The sequence below is a fragment of the Salvelinus fontinalis genome, chromosome 4, assembly GCF_029448725.1.
Source record: "Salvelinus fontinalis isolate EN_2023a chromosome 4, ASM2944872v1, whole genome shotgun sequence".
Classification (NCBI taxonomy): domain Eukaryota; kingdom Metazoa; phylum Chordata; class Actinopteri; order Salmoniformes; family Salmonidae; genus Salvelinus; species Salvelinus fontinalis.
Window position 1 is genome coordinate 79731779 of NC_074668.1, and position 17985 is coordinate 79749763.

A 17985-nucleotide genomic window follows, 5' to 3' on the forward strand; every position below is an offset into this window, starting at 1 on the left:
TTTGCATATGCAGTCTGGTAAATTTCTCAAATGCCGGTCAAATGTCCAGCATCACATTTTGCTAACGGAAACACTGGGGCACATTCGCTATGAAAAGCTATATTTTTTGTGACAAAACCATCAGTAGAGTTGAAAATGCGATGGAAACCCATTCGGTACATGAGAATTTAATCTTAAAAGTAATTTTTATTTGCACTAACCACATTATCACTCACAGCCTTTTACCCACAACAAGTAAATTTGATGGAAACATCGCGGGAAAATTTTGGATTTTAGAATGTTCGCATGAAAATCGGTCGCCAATCTGATGAAACAAAGCTACTGTCAAAAGTCTCATCATTGTCCTACTTCCACATGGCATTGGAAAGGCCTGTGAAGTCTAACTGTACTGTATACAGCATACAGGCTACAGTCTGTATGTGAGTGAAAGTGTGTCTAAATGCTCTGCATGACCAGTCTAAGAGCTCATTAGATGTATGTTTTATGATGTGAAAACCCTCTTGCTCCACAAGCTCCGCCAGCCTCCTCCTCTGAAACCCTCCTGTTAATGCCACGGTTTCATCTCACTGGATGGTCTTCTGGGGGGAGGAGGGAAGGGGAAAGAGGTTTACAGACAGAGAGGGGGAGGGTTGAGAGAAAAAGACAGAAGGGGGCGGGAGAGAAGAAAGGGGGGGGGCTTTTGAGGGGAGGCAAGGGGTAGACATGGGGGAGGGAGGAGTGGAGTGGACCGGGTGCCCTGCCTCACACCCCTCTCTGAGACCAGATTAGCCCACTGGACCGCCACTGAATACCTGGCGAGGGGGCTCCCCTGGGGCTGTCAGACCCCAACCACTTGCTCTCAGGAGGAGAAGAGGGGGACGGAGGAGGAGAGGGGGAAGGAGGAGAAGAGGGGGACGGAGGAGGAGAGGAAAGGGGGAAGGAGGAGGAGAGGGGGAAGGAGGAGAAGAGGAAAGGGGGAAGGAGGAGGAGAGGGGGAAGGAGGAGAATAGGAAAGGGGGAAGGAGGAGGAGAGGGGGATGGAGGAGAAGAGGAAAGGGGGAAGGAGGAGGAGAGGGGGAAGGAGGAGGAGAGGGGGAAGGAGGAGGAGAGGGGGGAGGAGGAGAAGAGGAAAGGGGGAAGGAGGAGGAGAGGGGGAAGGAGGAGAAGAGGAAAGGGGGAAGGAGGAGGAGAGGGGGAAGGAGGAGAAGAGGAAAGGGGGAAGGAGGAGGAGAGGGGGGAGAGGGTAGTCGGGGATGCATGTGCATCAGACAGGTGTAAGAAAGCTGGTCAACATGACCACAACCCTCCTGTCCCTGTTTTAGAACCATTATATCAACAAACTATAATTAAAATTCCCTCACACACACACTCCGGCCCACGCACATATGCGCGCACACACACACACAAACCCACATGCTCAAAGGTTAAATGAATGCATCTTTGATTTATGACATTGACGGAGCCTCATACGAGATATGAGTCAGTCCTCTGGAAATGGACAAGTTCCTGGTAAGAGATGATGTCAGATGAGTTGAAAACTCTCCTTTATCTCATCTGAACATCTCATAATCTAACCAGACAATGAATAGAAAGCACAGCTGCTTTACACTACTCCTGGTCTGGCCTGAGGCCCCTGCTCCTCTCCTCTCTTCTCCACTCCTGACAGGCTGCAAGAGGATTGCGTCATACACAACTAAAGTGCCCCAACATCAGACTGCCGATCTGGTTAAATAAAGAGCCCTAAGAGGCTTTGCTGTTCCTAAGCTAATAATAGCTGGAAATCGCCTGGCAGTGGAGTTAAAGAGAAGTTTTGCTATAGGTGATGTAGGATAGGCTTCTGCGTGACACACCCCAGGGTCATCCATGTTGCATTGTCCACCATCCCCAGGCAACCTGACGGGCAGCCCCAGCTAAGAGGCCTCCGAGGTGGTCTCGACCTGCCTCAGACATCACCTTCTCTCTGGAGGCCTGGGGATTCTCACTGGTCTGGCCGCCCACGCCTCTTCTCCTCTCCTTCCCCGGTACAGGCTCTCCTCATGGTCTACCCTGCCCTGGAGTGGGTCAGGGCCATCCGGTCATTATTACTGACACACATCTTGTCCTAAGAAACAGCCTCCGGTTATAGTAAGGGGATCTACCACTCTCTTGTTGCCTCGCTCTACCTCTCTCTCGCTCTCTTTCTCTGGTGACAAACTCATCACCATGATCTGTTCTTTCATTTACCCTGTGCTGCTACACCGGTGCTGTGTGTGCGTGCACTCATGCATGCGCTAGTGCGTACATACACTACCATTCAAAAGTTTGGGGTCACTTAGAAATGTCCTTGTTTTTGAAAGAAAAGCAACATTTTTGTCCATTAAAATAACATCAAATTGATCAGAAATACAGTGTAGACATTGTTAATGTTGTAAATGACTATTGTAGCTGGAAACGGCTGATTTTTCATGATAAACTTCGATTAGCTAACAACGTGCCATTGGAACACAGGAGTGATGGTTGCTGATAATGGGCCTCTGTACGCCTATGTAGATATTCCATAAAATCAGTTTCCAGCTACAATAGTCATTTACAACATTAACAATGTCTAAACTGTATTTCTGATCAATTTGATGTTATTTTAAATGGACAAAAAAAATGCTTTTCTTTCAAAATCAATGACATTTCTAAGTGACCCTAAACTTTTGAACGGTAGTGTGCGTGCACTCTACCTGTCCTCCAGAGCCACCTGCGCCACACAGGGCTCAGTCAGTGCGTGCACTCTACCTGTCCTCCAGAGCCACCTGCGCCACACAGGGCTCAGTCAGTGCGTGCACTCTACCTGTCCTCCAGAGCCACCTGCGCCACACAGGGCTCAGTCAGTGCGTGCACTCTACCTGTCCTCGAGAGCCACCTGCACCACACAGGGCTCAGTCAGTGTGCGTGCACTCTACCTGTCCTCCAGAGCCACCTGCGCCACACAGGGCTCAGTCAGTGCATGCACTCTACCTGTCCTCCAGAGCCACCTGCGCCACACAGGGCTCAGTCAGTGCATGCACTCTACCTGTCCTCCAGAGCCACCTGCGCCACACAGGGCTCAGTCAGTGCGTGCACTCTACCTGTCCTCCAGAGCCACCTGCGCCACACAAGGCTCAGTCAGTGCGTGCACTCTACCTGTCCTCCAGAGCCACCTGCGCCACACAGGGCTCAGTCAGTGCGTGCACTCTACCTGTCCTCCAGAGCCACCTGCGCCACACAGGGCTCAGTCAGTGTGCGTGCACTCTACCTGTCCTCGAGAGCCACCTGCGCCACACAGGGCTCAGTCAGTGTGTGCACTCTACCTGTCCTCCAGAGCCACCTGCGCCACACAAGGCTCAGTCAGTGCGTGCACTCTACCTGTCCTCCAGAGCCACCTGCGCCACACAGGGCTCAGTCAGTGAGTGCACTCTGCCTGTCCTCCAGAGCCACCTGCGCCACACAAGGCTCAGTCAGTGTGTGCACTCTACCTGTCCTCCAGAGCCACCTGCGCCACACAGGGCTCAGTCAGTGTGTGCACTCTACCTGTCCTCCAGAGCCACCTGCGCCACACAGGGCTCAGTCAGTGTGTGCACTCTACCTGTCCTCCAGAGCCACCTGCGCCACACAGGGCTCAGTCAGTGTGTGTGAGGCCTGGAGGTAACAGTAGTAACCTAACCCTGGATTCCCTTTGTGTATCCAGGCAGGTTGATTAGACACACGTCTCTGTTTAGACCCCCTGCACACTGGGCTTTGTGCAGGGCCTGGCTCTCCTTTCTACTCTCCTCAAGAGCTGCTGACTAACACAGAGCCAGGGGCTGGAACAGTGGGGGACTCATTGACTGAAGCAGGACTTGCATTGAGTACTATTAGCCATCCATCCACCTCTGAAATAACATAAAGAACAGTCCATTTCTAGCTCATCATTTCTGTTACTTACTGTAGTAAAAGGCCATCTATCTACCCTCAACATTTTGCAGCAGCTTTTTAATGATACAATTGTATAACAATTACCATCTGTAATAGCTCAATTACACATCGTTACACAATTATAACCATTATTCAATGGTTTGGATTTTGGTCAAATAATGCCTAGAATTTGATGCATCATCATTATCAGACAATAGTGACTCCCCTGAACAACACATTTAATTACTTCCTTTCTGTTCTGCCTATCCAACAACTGAGCTGCCTGCCTGTCTGGCTGGCCACCTGCCCCCATTTTTAAAACAGAGGCTGTGACGCACACGGCACGCATACTGTACTGTATATTAGTGTTAGTAGGGCTGGCCTGGCCTACACCTGTGGCCCTCAATGCTGACTAGAGAGGGGGAGGAGTGGGGATGCCTCAAACCTCCCGTTGAACTCTGTAGGTCGGCTACGTGTGTGAGAGAGGGGGAGGGAAAGAGAGAAGGGGGAGAGAGACAGAGACAAAAAGAGCAAAGGAGTTATATAGAAATAGAAAATAGCTAAATATTTTGTTTTAAAGATGTTTTATTGTCACATACAACGGATAGGTGCAGTGAAATGTGTTGTTTTACAGGGTCAGCCATATTAGTACAGCTTGAGAGCACATCGACAGAGCGACAGATTTTACTCAAACCAGCGACCTTTTGGCTACTGGCCTAAAGCTCTAACCGCTAGGCTACCTGCCGCTCCATTTAGTGATGATCATTTAGTGATGATCATAACTTGTGCAGTACAGCTCTAGGTAGGCCTAATCTACCATTTATTTGATAGATGATTTGACTGAATAGTAGCTTAGCACTGGCGGGACTTTGACGTTATTATTACTAGACCTACGCGGAGCATGAAGGATATAATCCATACTTTTGACCACACTGTCGGTCTGAAATAGTACATCCGGCCCCGTCGAGGCCCAATGAACCTGACGGCTGGCTTAGCCAACGCTAACACACGTTTGTTAGATAAATAAAGCTCCCTAATTAAGCATCTCATGCTTAATGATAACATTATAGGATAAACATTGAGAGTGGCCTAGTGGCCACCTGAATTAAAAAGCCCCCAGTGCAATAGGTTCATAGACAAAGGCTATTCATATAGCCTACTATAGCATTTAAACTCATTTTAGTTTACTTATTTAATCAGTTAATATTAGTCACATAAGACAGGGAATTCCATTTTGCAGAAATGTTATGTTACATTTTTATATAGGCCTAGGTACTTATTTTTTTCACATCACATATATTTAACCAGTTGCCTATGTACCAATAAGCTTCATACAGTCAACCCAGGCTGCATCAATTGGTTAACAGTGGTCAGGCAATATGAGCGGTGACCCCTAGCTACAGTACATTAGATGATTGTCCTTTGAGCCGCGAACGCAGTAGTGACAATAACACAGCCCAGCAGCCTGCAATAACCCAGGGCAGATAGATAACATCAGTGGGTACTGCTCTGCTCACAGCACAACCTAGCCAGGGTGACATTTAAACAATATGCTTGTCCGTGCTGACTGTGCATACGCCTGATCCAGAGAAAGAGAGGGAGGGGGGAAAGACGGGGGGAGAGCTAGGGAGAGGGAGGAGTGAAAGCAAGGGAGACAGAGCAGAGAAATACAGAAATCTGCGTTGACATTTGCAAACTGTGAGTCTGGTAAAGAGCAGAGACTGAACTAAATAGGTATATGATCTAACTGCCAAAATACAGTGTAAAAGGATGGGGTGGCCCCAGAATGTGTGCACACTAGAGGTCGACCGATTAATCGGAATGGCCAATTAATTAGGGCCGATTTCAAGTTTTCATAAAAATCGGAAATCTGTATTTTTGGACACCGATTTGGCCGTTTTTTGTTTTTTTTACACCTTTATTTCATCTTTATTTAACTGGGCAAGTCAGTTAAGAACACATTATTATTTTCAATGACGGCCTAGGAACGGTGGGTTAACTGCCTCGTTCAGGGGCAGAATGACAGATTTTTACCTTGTCAGCTCGGAGGGTTCAATCTTGCAACCTTACAGTTAACTAGTCCAACGCTCTAACGGACCTGATTATATTGCAATCCACGAGGAGCCTGCCTGTTACGCGAATGCAGTAGAAGCCAAGGTAAGTGGCTAGCTAGCATTAAACTAATCTTATAAAAAACAATCAATCAATCAATCATAATCACTAGTTAACTACACATGGTTGATGATATTACTAGTTTATCTAGCGTGTCATGTGTTGCATATAATTGATGCGGTGCGTATCGTTGCTCCAATGTGTACCTAACCATAAACATCAATGCCTTTCTTAGAATCAATACACAGAAGTATATATTTTTAAACCTGCATATTTATCTAAAAGAAATCCAGGTTAGCAGGCAATATTAACCAGGTGAAATTGTGTCACTTCTCTTGCGTCCATTGCACGCAGAGTCAGTGTATATGCAACAGTTTGGGCCGCCTAATTTGCCAGAATTTTACGTAATTATTACATAACATTGAAGGTTGTGCAACAGGAATATTTAGACTTATGGATGCCACCCATTAGATAAAATACGGAACGGTTCCGTATTTCACTGAAAGAATAAACGTCTTGTTTTCGAGATGATAGTTTCCGCATTCAACCATATTAATGACCTAAGGCTCGTATTTCTGTGTGTTATTATGTTATAACTAAGTCTATGATTTGATAGAGCAGTCTGACTGAGCGGTGGTAGGCAGCAGCAGGCTCGTAAGCATTCATTCAAACAGCACTTTCCTGCGTTTTGCCAGAAGCTCTTCGCTGTGCTTCAAGCCTATCAACTCCCAAGATTAGGCTGGTGTAACCGATGTGAAATGGCTAGCTAGTTAGCGGGGTGCGCGCTAATAGCGTTTCAAACGTCACTCGCTCTGAGACTTGGAGTAATTATTCCCCTTGCTCTGCATGGGTAACGCTGCTTCGAGGGTGGCTGTTGTCGTTGTGTTCCTGGTTCGAGCCCAGGTAGGAGCAAGGAGAGGGATGGAAGCTATACTGTTACACTGGCAATACTAAAGTGCCTATAAGAACATCCAATAGTCAAAGGTTAATGAAATACAAATGGTATAGAGAGAAATAGTCCTATAATTCCTATAATAACTACAACCTAAAACTTCATACCTGGGAATATTGAAGACTCATGTTAAAAGAAACCACCAGCTTTCATATGTTCTCATGTTCTCCTGTTAGCTTTCTTACATGGCACATATTGCACTTTTACTTTCTTCTCCAACACTTTGTTTTTGCATTATTTAAACCAAATTGAGCATGTTTCATTATTTATTTGAGGCTAAATTGATTTTATTGATGTATTATATTAAGTTAAAATAAGTGTTCATTCAGTATTGTTGTAATTGTCATTATTACAATTAAATATATTTTTAAAAACCGTCCGATTAATCGGTATCGGCTTTTTTGGGTCCTCCAATAATCGGTATCGGCGTTGAAAAATCATAATCGGTCGACCTCTAGTGCACACACCTCTTAGTGCTAAGTAATCACACTGATTTTCATCTACAATATTTGTTCGTCTCCTGTAAATAAAACTCAACGCACAGTCAGTTGGAAAACAACTTGAAGGTGGAGCTGAGTAGATGAAGATGAAGGCCTACTGCATTTGGAGTCCTTCACTAACTCAGCATCCCTTAGGGTCTCTGGGCTGAGACAATATTTAACAGACTCATATCAAAATATGTATTATTTATCATACAGTATAATAGGAATATAATTTGTAATATCATCATAATAATGTATGTAACATCATTCTCCTCCACTCCCCTCTCCTCCCCAGTCACAGTCCCTAGTGATAATGTCCCTCCTCTCAGGTTAATTACACAACTGTAACAGCAGCAGTAAGCTGCATGGCTCTTAGAGTAAATTGTGCAACCATGGAGTGGAGAAGGAAGAGGTGGAGGGGGACCTTTGGGACCGTAAGAAGGAAGTGCAGTGTCCCTGGGTGGAGATATGGCCGTGCTGCCTCTGTCTGGGGGCTTGTGAAGTGGATGGGAACCCTTGCACACTCACCGAGATCTTTCTCTGCACACTCACAAGGCCATGTTAAATGCCAGAGGGTAGATAGACAAACTGACATTTATATTTCACATTAGCTTCGTCAAGGCTATTTTAATTTAATTACCAAAGGCCCCCTCTCCACTAGACACTACACAGACAGTTGTAGAAGGCTTGCATCATCATGTTACGCAAATTACCTCCACTGAAATGTAGGCCTAAATAGCATGGTTTTCCCCAACCAATCACAAAGTGTTACTCACCAACAGGCTACCGACATCAAACCATATCGAAATAAGTTGAAAGGTCATAAATTGTTCACAAGCCCAAACTTTCCCACATTTTGTGAAAAACAAAACTTTCATAACATTTTTTTTGTTAACTTCGGCGGTCCTTCGTGGGAAAATTGTCATCAAACTTTGTCATCAAAGTCTGGTATTCTCTGGATTTATGGGAACTCTGAAAAAAACAAGGTCAAATCATGATGACGTCAGTGATCTTCAGGTCAGAGCTCTAGAAAGAGGCCCGAGTTCGGGACATTCAATTCCGAGTTGGATGACGGTTCAAAACCTATTTTCCCAGTTGGGCCTCGAATTTTTCCCAGGGTTCCTAGTTGTCTTGAACTCACTGAAAACAGATTTCCCAGTTCTGAGTTCCCAGTTGTTTTGAGCGCGACAGAAGTCATGCTGGATTGACACCATAGCCAATGGTTGAATATTTATCCTTTTAATCTTGGAAAAAGAGACCCTTAAACCCAGACCACACACCCACTCCACTGAAGAGCAGGCTAGTGGTTGCTTTGCAATGCTTGTAGTTAGGCACTAATTCCTTCCAAAACACTCATTGTTGAATTTGCGATTTCCAACTTGCCGTGTAATGTTTATTTCCAATGGCCGATGAGCACAGATACATTTGCACTATAATTTCTCTTCATTATTTATCCTAATATGACAAGGATTAAAAAGGATTTGCCAGTAGATTGTTGACTTGATTCACGATGATGTCTGCTAGCTTGCTAGCTAAGATTTTCAAAGTATGATGTTGACAGTCCAATCAAAGCTGTTGTAGATATAACGTGACTTGACATAATTTTATCTGTGGCAAATGACCTTGAGCCTTCTTGGATAGGCACTCTAATGTAACTCTATGGCAGCACCCAAAGGGCTTGAATTTTCAAGCTCTACCCTTAGATTTGGCGGTGATGTAGTGTCCCCATGAGTGACAGAACACTGAGCCAATCACGGCGCAACTAGAGAACATTACCAACACCTATGCTCCGTATATGTTCCGCTGGCTGCCCCACCACCAAATAAAGCACTGAGCTAGGCTGAAACACCTGTATTTTGGAGCTGCCTTACTCAAGAAAGCAAAAACGAGAACAAGTTTGAATGCGGCTTTATTAACTCAATTTATTTTTATATATTGTTTTACATTGTTTGTAAACTGATATGTGACACATATTAATGTCACAATAACATACAAAACAGGCATCCTCCCCAAAAAGTAGGTTTTCTTTGCTAGAAAGGTGGGGCTCAAAACAGATGGGGCAGAGTCGCCACTGACTAAAACAGGGCTTACAGGCACAGCCTAGAATAAACTGGGATTCAGCAGCAGCAGCTCTTACTGAGACCAGTGCAATACAGCTATGCCCCGCCTCTTCAAAGAGGAACAGGGAGGGGGAAAAGTAAATGCAAGAGTTCAATAACTTTCTCTTCTTCCCCCGCATGTTAAAATTTTAAGTAGACAGATGCCACACAAAGCTGCTCGTGCCTCGCCCTGGGAAACAAACGTCTCTCTCATCACTCCAGACCAGGGCTCCTCCAGGCCAGACCCCCTCAGCTCAGCTCCACACTGTCCACTCTGGAGGGTTAGGGGGTTGGGGCACCCACCTGGCCAACTAGCCCACATATCCTCAGTGTTAACGAATCCAACCAGGGTTCACTGCTGGCAACCAAACTGTTAAGCCCTCTCACTCTAAGCTGTGTGCTCCACTGAACAGAGACAGGCTACAGTATGCCCCAAATACCTAATGTACTTTAAACACGTGGAGTCCTGCATAGAGTACAATACACAACAGCTGAGACTGTAGTGTTAGTGGTCATAGTATGTTTAAAGGTGCACTATGCAGAAATTGCTCTGCCATTTCCTGGTTGCTAAAGTTCTCATAGTTCACCTAATTTCAGTTTATGAGACAAAACAAGCAAGTATAGTGTAGAGAATCATTGTACCATCTAAATCTCTGTGAAATATATTTTCCATAACCAAAAATATATAATATTTTCAGCTGTTTGAAGTTGGTGTACAAAACTGAAAGTGAAATACACAAAAAAGAAACTTAAGAAGGAGAAGCATAAAAATAGTGCACATAGAACAGATCTACCGCTTCTTAGACTTGCTGTCAATGAGAACTACAGCTCAAAAACACATATTTCTATGCGAATTGGGTCGGGTCGCCCAAAAAGTTACAGATTGCAGCTTTAAGTCTTCACCACTCAGTTTAACCTTGGTTATAGGCCTGAATGTGACTCATTTTTCACAAAGGAAAACTCCACAAATTAGAGAAATAATGCTTTGTAATTTATAACTTGATACATTGTTAGTCTGCCAGACACACTTGATAAGGGTCCTGCAACACAGACCCAGTCCCTCATCTGAGCCGGTTACACCCCCACAACACACAGCTGGCCAGAGTCTGGGAGTCGGACATACAGTCACTCACCTGTTGACATCGCGCACAACATTATTCTGCTCCTAGCTCCCGTTAAACGGTAACGGTGAAGCGGTGTTGCTCTGTGGACTGGACAGCTTCAGACCTGCCTGCTGCTGGGGGACTCCTGATCTAACAGAGCTGTCTGAAACCTGCCGCCTGCTGCCCCCTATCACTCTCTCTGAGAGCCCAAAATAGTCCACCATGAGAGCGATGTAATTTCAGTCTTTCCCACGACTGAGACAGACAGAGCCAGGAGTCAAGTCCAGACAGATGAAGCTGGGGCAAGCACAAGAACAAACTACAAGTCAAGAGCAACAGATCTCCTCCAAAAAATTGACAGACTGTCACTTAGTTGATTTCTTCACTGGGTTTCAGCTATGGCACAGTACTACTACATTACAACATCAAACTCTGTACAAATTCCACTCTACAACATACCAACATGTCAACCGATATACTATTTTACGCCAAAGCCAAATCAAACCTGATTACAGTTAGTTTACGCCAAGATTGCCAGCATCTGGAGATTTCATTAGTCTGGTTCAGGCTCTCTCTTAGATGGAAACAACTGGTGGTCTCCCATATCCTTCGTGGGTGAGGAGGGAGGGAGGGAGGGAGGGAGGGAGGGAGGGAGGGAGGGAGGGAGGGAAGGAAGAAGAGAAAAGAAAAAAGAGGAAGCATGCATGGTCCTTGTTGAGGCTTGCACAGCTCTGAGGTGGTACGATGATGACAGACCCAGAGCTGCCAGACAGGCCACCGGATGTGAGAGAAAAAGGACCCGAAAAAAGAGAAAGAAAGAAGACAAAAAAGGGTAAGAGAAAGAGAGTGAGACAGAACCTTTCCCTGTTCCCCTTAACAGGGGGGAGGAGCTACCCACTCCTCCTCTGTCATTGCACTGCCATCTAAAGCCCACATGGCATGTCTGGGCACTGTGCCAGACACCTTTACTGTATATACTAGGCTCTACTCCTCTACAACTCAGAGAGACACTTTCCCCCTCACTGACACCTCTACCACTCTCTTACTGTTCAACCCACTATTACCACCTCTAGACTGCCACTCAATAGGGCCCCACTCCCACCACCTCTAGACTGCCACCACCTCTAGACTGCCATTCAACGGGGCCGTTACTTACTTACCTCTAGCCACCTTCTCTATGACACCTTTTGTGTCATACGGCCATGACAGTTGGGAAGGATGAGAAGGCAGACAGGGTCAAAAGGCTCCTAAAAGGTTTGGTGTTACATCTTCACTTTTCACTGTACACAGCCTCGCTCAATAGCACACGAGCACACGAGCTACCATGTAGGGGTAGAAAAAGAGTTACAGTTTGTTTCTTAAATATCATAAGGGAAAAAAGGACCATATTACAGTATATCTATAGTTAATCCCAACTACTCTGGAGTTTCAGTGAGAAGTGAATACGCCCTTACCCTTTAAATGAATAACCTTGTCAAAATGACAGGTTGCTACTTTAGACTACAGCCTAGGCCTAATCCTGGCAGTAGAGTTGAACATTCTGTCAAATTGTTATTCCATTTGAAGGACTTATTAGTCCATGTTTTTCCCTCTTCCATTCAACACTGTTGTAGGCCTACAGTAGTGGGGGGAAACCCTTCAGCATTGACTGAGTTAGGCTAATGCCTTTTACTACAGCACTCACTGGAATGCATCACTTCCTGAACAACAAATCACGAGAGAGAGAGAGAGAGAGAGAAAGAAAGACAAAGCCCTCACCTACAGAGAGATTAACCTAGAGAAGAGTCCCCTCAGCCAGCTGGTTCTGGGGCTCTGTGGAGTCTGCTGGCTGAGGGGTCTTTTCTCTAGGACAGCAACATAATTAGAACCAACAAAATTATGAGAAAGCAAAAAGATAACCATTTGACACACTGGAAAGACTTAACCAAAAAACAGAGCAAATTGGAATGCTATCTGGCCCTATACAGACTGACTTTGACTGACCCCAAATTAAGAACATCCTTGACTATGTACAGACTCAGTGAGCATAGCCTTGCTATTGAGAGAGGCTGCCATAAGCAGACCTGGCTCTCAAGAGAAGACAGGCTATGTGCACACTGCCCACAAAATGAGGTGGAAACTGAGCTGCACTTCCTAACCTCCTGATAAATGTATGACCACATTAGAGATACATATTTCCCTCAGATCACACTGACAAAGAATTTCAAAACAAATCAAACATTGATAAACTCCCATATCTGTTAGACAAAATACCTCAGTTTGCAATCTCATCAGCAAGATGCGTAGCCCATTGCCATTGATCAAAGGACAGCCAGTGGATATAACACTAATATTTATCTCTTTATTTATCTTTCCCTACTATTCGTACTACAACTATTGGCACATTGCTAAAACACGGTACATAGCTGATAATAAAACAAATGTTATCTTTTTAAACCTTTTTGAATGCAATATTTACTGTTAAATTCGAATAGTTTTTTGTTGATGTTGTTTTGTGTCTTCTCAGGTCTGTTTATTTCACGTGCTTTGGCAATGTAAACACGTTTCCGATGCAAATAAAGCCTTTGAAGAGAAAGTCCAAGCTTGGCACAGTGCAGTCTTCTTAATCACACGTTTATTCACAGTGGTAAAACCTACTGCGGTAGAGTAGGTCAGACTGAAAAGTTAAGAAATGGGGTGGGTCTAGACTACATAGGCTCATGTGTTTTTTCTCAATGGTTCTTACACTAACCTGCACTATTCAATTAGGCTATGTAAACAAACAGCTGGGTACTACATACCTTACTGACGGGATTCAGAGAGTGACTGAGAATAACATGTCTGTCACTACCTGTAACTAAGGTACTGTTCTATTTGAGAGGATGGAAATGTGCTGGGCTATTTCTCTGGGTTCATAGTTACTTTATTAATAACCACATAATTGCTGTTAACATTACGATCCTCTGTGATGAACAGTCATAACAGCACAGTTCAAGAAACTAAATAAATACAATCACATAATTGCTGTTAACATTACGATCCTCTGTGATGAACAGTCATAACAGCACAGTTCAAGAAACTAAATAAATACAAATGAAGGAAATAGAGGTGCTCCAGGTTGTTCTAGAGAGCCCTGACTTGTGTGAGAGAGGCTAGGGCCGAGGAGGAAGGAGAGAGAGAGAGAAAGAGAGAGAGGGAGAAAGAGAGAGGGTGAGAGAGAGAAAAGCTAGGGCTGAGGAGGAAGGAGAGAGAGAGAGAAAGAGAGAGAGGGAGAAAGAGAGAGAGCGAGAGAGAGAAAGGCTAGGGCTGAGGAGGAAGGAGAGAGAGAGAAAAAGAGAGAAAGAGAAAAAGGGAGAGAGAGAGAGAAAGGCTAGGGCTGAGGAGGAAGGAGAAAGAGAGAGAGGCTAGGGCTGAAGAGGAAGGAGAGAGAGAGCGAGAGAGAGAGAGAGCGAGAGAGAGAGAGAGAGAGAGAGAGAGAGAAAGAGGGAGAGAGAGCGAGAGAGAGAGAGAAAGGCTAGGGCTGAGGAGGAAGGAGAAAGAGAGAGAAGCTAGGGCTGAAAAGGAAGGAGAGAGAGAGAGCGAGAGAGAAAGACAGAGAGAGGCTAGGGGTGAGGAGGAAGGAGAGAGAGAGGCTAGGGCTGAGGAGGAAGGAGAGAGAATTTTAATTTTAATTTAATTAACTGTTAATTTGTATTGTTTATTTCACTTTTGTATAATATCTACCTCACTTGCTTTGGCAATGTTAACACATGTTTTCCATGCCAATAAAGCCCCTTGAATTTAATTGAATTGAGAGAAAGAGAGGGAGAGAAAGAGAGAGAGAGGCTAGGGCTGAGGAGGAAGGAGAGAGAGAGACTAGGGCTGAGGAGGAAGGAGAGAGAGAGAGAGACTAGGGCTGAGGAGGAAGGAGAGAGAGGCTAGGGCTGAGGAGGAAGGAGAGAGAGAGGCTAGGGCTGAGGAGGAAGGAAAGATAGGTAGCGAGAGGCTAGGGCTGAGGAGGAAGGAAAGAGAGGGAGAGAGAGGCTAGGGCTGAAGAGGAAGGAAGGAAGGAGTGAGTGAGTGAGTGAGTGAGTGAGTGAGTGAGTGAGTGAGTGAGTGAGTGAGTGAGTGAGTGAGTGAGTGAGTGAAAGAAAGAGGCCAAGCTTGGCACAGTGCAGTCTTCTTAATCACACGTTTATACACAGAGGTAAGTCCTACTGCGGTAGAGTAGGTCAGACTGAAAAATGCTAGCAGTGTTCCAGGTTGTTCTAGCGAACCCTGACTTTTGTGAGTGAGGCTAAGGCTGAGGAGGAAGGAGAAAGAGAGCAATTCAACTTGGAGCCATACCGTTCAACTCACCGTTACTCTGGTTCTGTGTCTCTGCGTTACACTCCAGTTATTAATGTGAACAGGCACTAGCCATACAGGCCAAGGGACACAGTCCAACCAGATTAAAACCACTTGCACAGTGGCGTTTTGATTCCTTGACTTATTCCAAAAGCACTTTAATCACTTTTCCCTCCTCGTCTCCAAATTAGACTTCTTTATAATCTAGGGAAAAATTGATTGCGGATGAGAAAGGACTAGCCAAGCCTTGCATTCATCGTTTTGCCAGAGCTTCATGAAAAGGGCCGAGCTAGGCTTAACTCTGTCTAACTCTGCAGATATTGGCCTTATTTAATCAAAACCGGTAATCAAGCTTTCAAGATAAAAATGTAAGTTGCAGTCGCCCTACACTGAATTTAGGGTTTGAATTAAAACAGTTGTGCTTCTTTAAGTTTCACAGAATCCAAGCATGCATTCTAGCTACGTGAAAGACAGATGCTTTTGAAATAGCAGGGAACTCCTAGATCTGTGGTTATGAATGAATGAATGGCAGCTTGCTTGTCTTCTCTTGTCTCAGAATAGTTAAACCCCTTGTCTAGTCTTGTTTCCAAAACAACCGTCCAAAATACACAAACCAAACACAAATAGAATATTGTGGCATGATGCATCACCAGACTTCCACAGATCTGGTTCTTTCTCTGCACACCTGGTCACACAGATTCTGATATGAACCCCCACCTTCTCACACACACACACCTCTATCTGTGAGAGTCAAATCCTGTATTGGGCCACTGTGGCCGGCAAACTGGGCACAAACTGCAGAGATGATTGAAATGGCAGCAGGGTGACATACGATTATTGGATGCGTTTGGACTTATTGGCCAAAGAAATTATGCAAAAAAAAACTGTTTAAACTAGGTTGTGAGGTGTCTTGTATACTGGGAAATATGTCGTTTCAGTTTATTAATTCAGTTTAATTTATTGTGTTGTTTATTGTTGTAATGGTGTTTTGTCAAACTGCATAGTCAACGTACCAAATACTCTAATTTAAACATACACCGTACACATTTATCTGCATGACAAATTAATAGTTAAAGGGAGTCATATTACTTGATGTAATAACCTCTTAATTTCTGAGGTCATTTAGAATAACTAAGCAGAAAAATAGAGAATATTTGCTTGCTTGTAATACTAATAACTATGTTATTACATTCACTATATTGCTATTTATGTCTAATTGTTGTACTTTTTAAGTTCTATTCAGTATTATGATCAACAACATCGATTGCATGACCACTAACGTTACGAACAAGTTAGATTACAAATGGAAGAGTTGTGAATGCATGCATGCTGCCAAGTTCATGGCATTGCGGTTTCAAACCTATTCAATTCGTTTTCTGAAGCATAATCGATAATAAAATGGATTGATTGGAGCGAATGTTTGAAACAAGTAGAGCTGATAGGCAAGGCATAATGCATTCTTGTTACGCTATAGGTGTCTGAATAACTGACAGCTGTGTCCTCTCGTGAGCTAGCTATCTTACCTACTCAGCTGCCAAGCTAGTCTTTTGAAATACATTTCTAGCATTATTATTTATGCTAGGAGCCACATACACATTTCAGCATGTGCTGCAGTATTTAAATATATTATTTATACATTATTTAGTACAGTTTTGCTACTTTTTGGTGGGAATTAGCTAGTTAGCATGAGGACACCGCTATTTGACAGCTGCTGTCGCGCGCTTGTTTGCTATTTAGGCTCATTTTCCTAAAACCCCATATTTTAACTGTGGAAAAGTCAGTGTGTAACTGCACATACAAAAATAGAAAAGACTAATGTTGATGTTTAGCCTACTTATTCTACTTTCTGCTGCCAGAACATTCCCTAGCTTGTTCACATTAGCTAATCTGTTGCAACCAATGCCCCTTCTGCAATGTTCTTGTTGTTTGCAATGTAATCGCATCTGTGCACTCTTCTACGTCTAGAGAAGTTTACTGGGTATTCGCGGCAAAGATAAAGTTCTAACCTGCGGGGCCTAGCGACTGCTGTTGGCCGTCCTCTCCGAAGATCAGCCTGAAGTCCAGCTCCTCATTACCAGTGCAATTTGCAGTAGTCATCGGGGTTGACAGCTCGGGTTCACCCGTCACACGAACGACGACTAATGCAAAATACTATTTTAAATGTCACAACATTTACAGAACTAACGTTAACTGAAACAACAAAACTTGTTTAATTTAGTAAATCAATATTGTAGCGAGCAATCGACCCGCGATCGGCGTGAACTAGCTTTTCTTCCTTGATTAGAAATCCAAAAATTATTCTTCCTCCCGGCGACGTTTGGTAATAAAATGCTGGTTAAACTTTTGATTGTCCTACAGCGAGTCTACTCTATTGTCCTTGCGAACGTTAAATTGATTTATCGCTGTTTGGTGTCAACAAGACAGACAAGGTTGTCGGTGAAACTGACTCCTCTCACTGGAGCGCCTTCTATCCCAACTTTTACTAACTGCGCGTGACAGGGCAGTTCCAGTAGTGACGTCAGCAAACCCGGGTACACAACAGAGCGCTGGCACTCTCTGTCTCTCAATTCAATTCAGAGGGCTTTATTGGCATGGGAAGCATACAGTATGTTTACATTGCCAAAGCAAGTGAAATATATAATAAACAAAAGTTAAATAAACAATCAAAAATTAACATTAAACATTTATCTCACACACGCACAAACACGGATAAGGCTGGCAAGAGCTCCTGGGATATGTAGTTAAATATCATGTTGAAGCTCATTGCCTCAACATGGACCTTATTATAGCGTATAATAAAGTTATCCAGATGTACAGCGCTGTTTTAATCAGAATGAAATTACACTTTATCTGAGATCATCACACATTGTATGTAATTTTCCTTTTGACTTTTCATTTATAATGTCTCAATCCCTATTTTGAATGTATGCAGGCTCTCATATACTATTGGCCTACATCCGTGCCAGACACAATTACAGTTTAAACGGACCATGCTGGCTCCAATGAACTAAATGTTCTGTGTTCACGTTGCCTTTCGGGCTATAGGAATTCAA

The 17985-nt window shown here is 44.2% G+C and overlaps 1 protein-coding gene across 2 annotated transcripts in view; it reads right to left on the bottom strand.

The window, feature by feature from the left end:
* Positions 1–17413, bottom strand: part of LOC129854485 (nuclear factor of activated T-cells, cytoplasmic 3-like) — a 104723-nt gene extending 87310 nt beyond the window's left edge. For both annotated transcript variants that reach the window (XM_055921569.1, XM_055921568.1), the window contains exon 1: positions 16939–17413. In XM_055921569.1, coding sequence (XP_055777544.1) covers positions 16939–17029 — 91 coding nt within the window. In that variant the 5' untranslated portion in view covers positions 17030–17413. The remainder of the gene's footprint in view (positions 1–16938) is intronic.
* Positions 17414–17985: the final 572 nt, after the last annotated feature.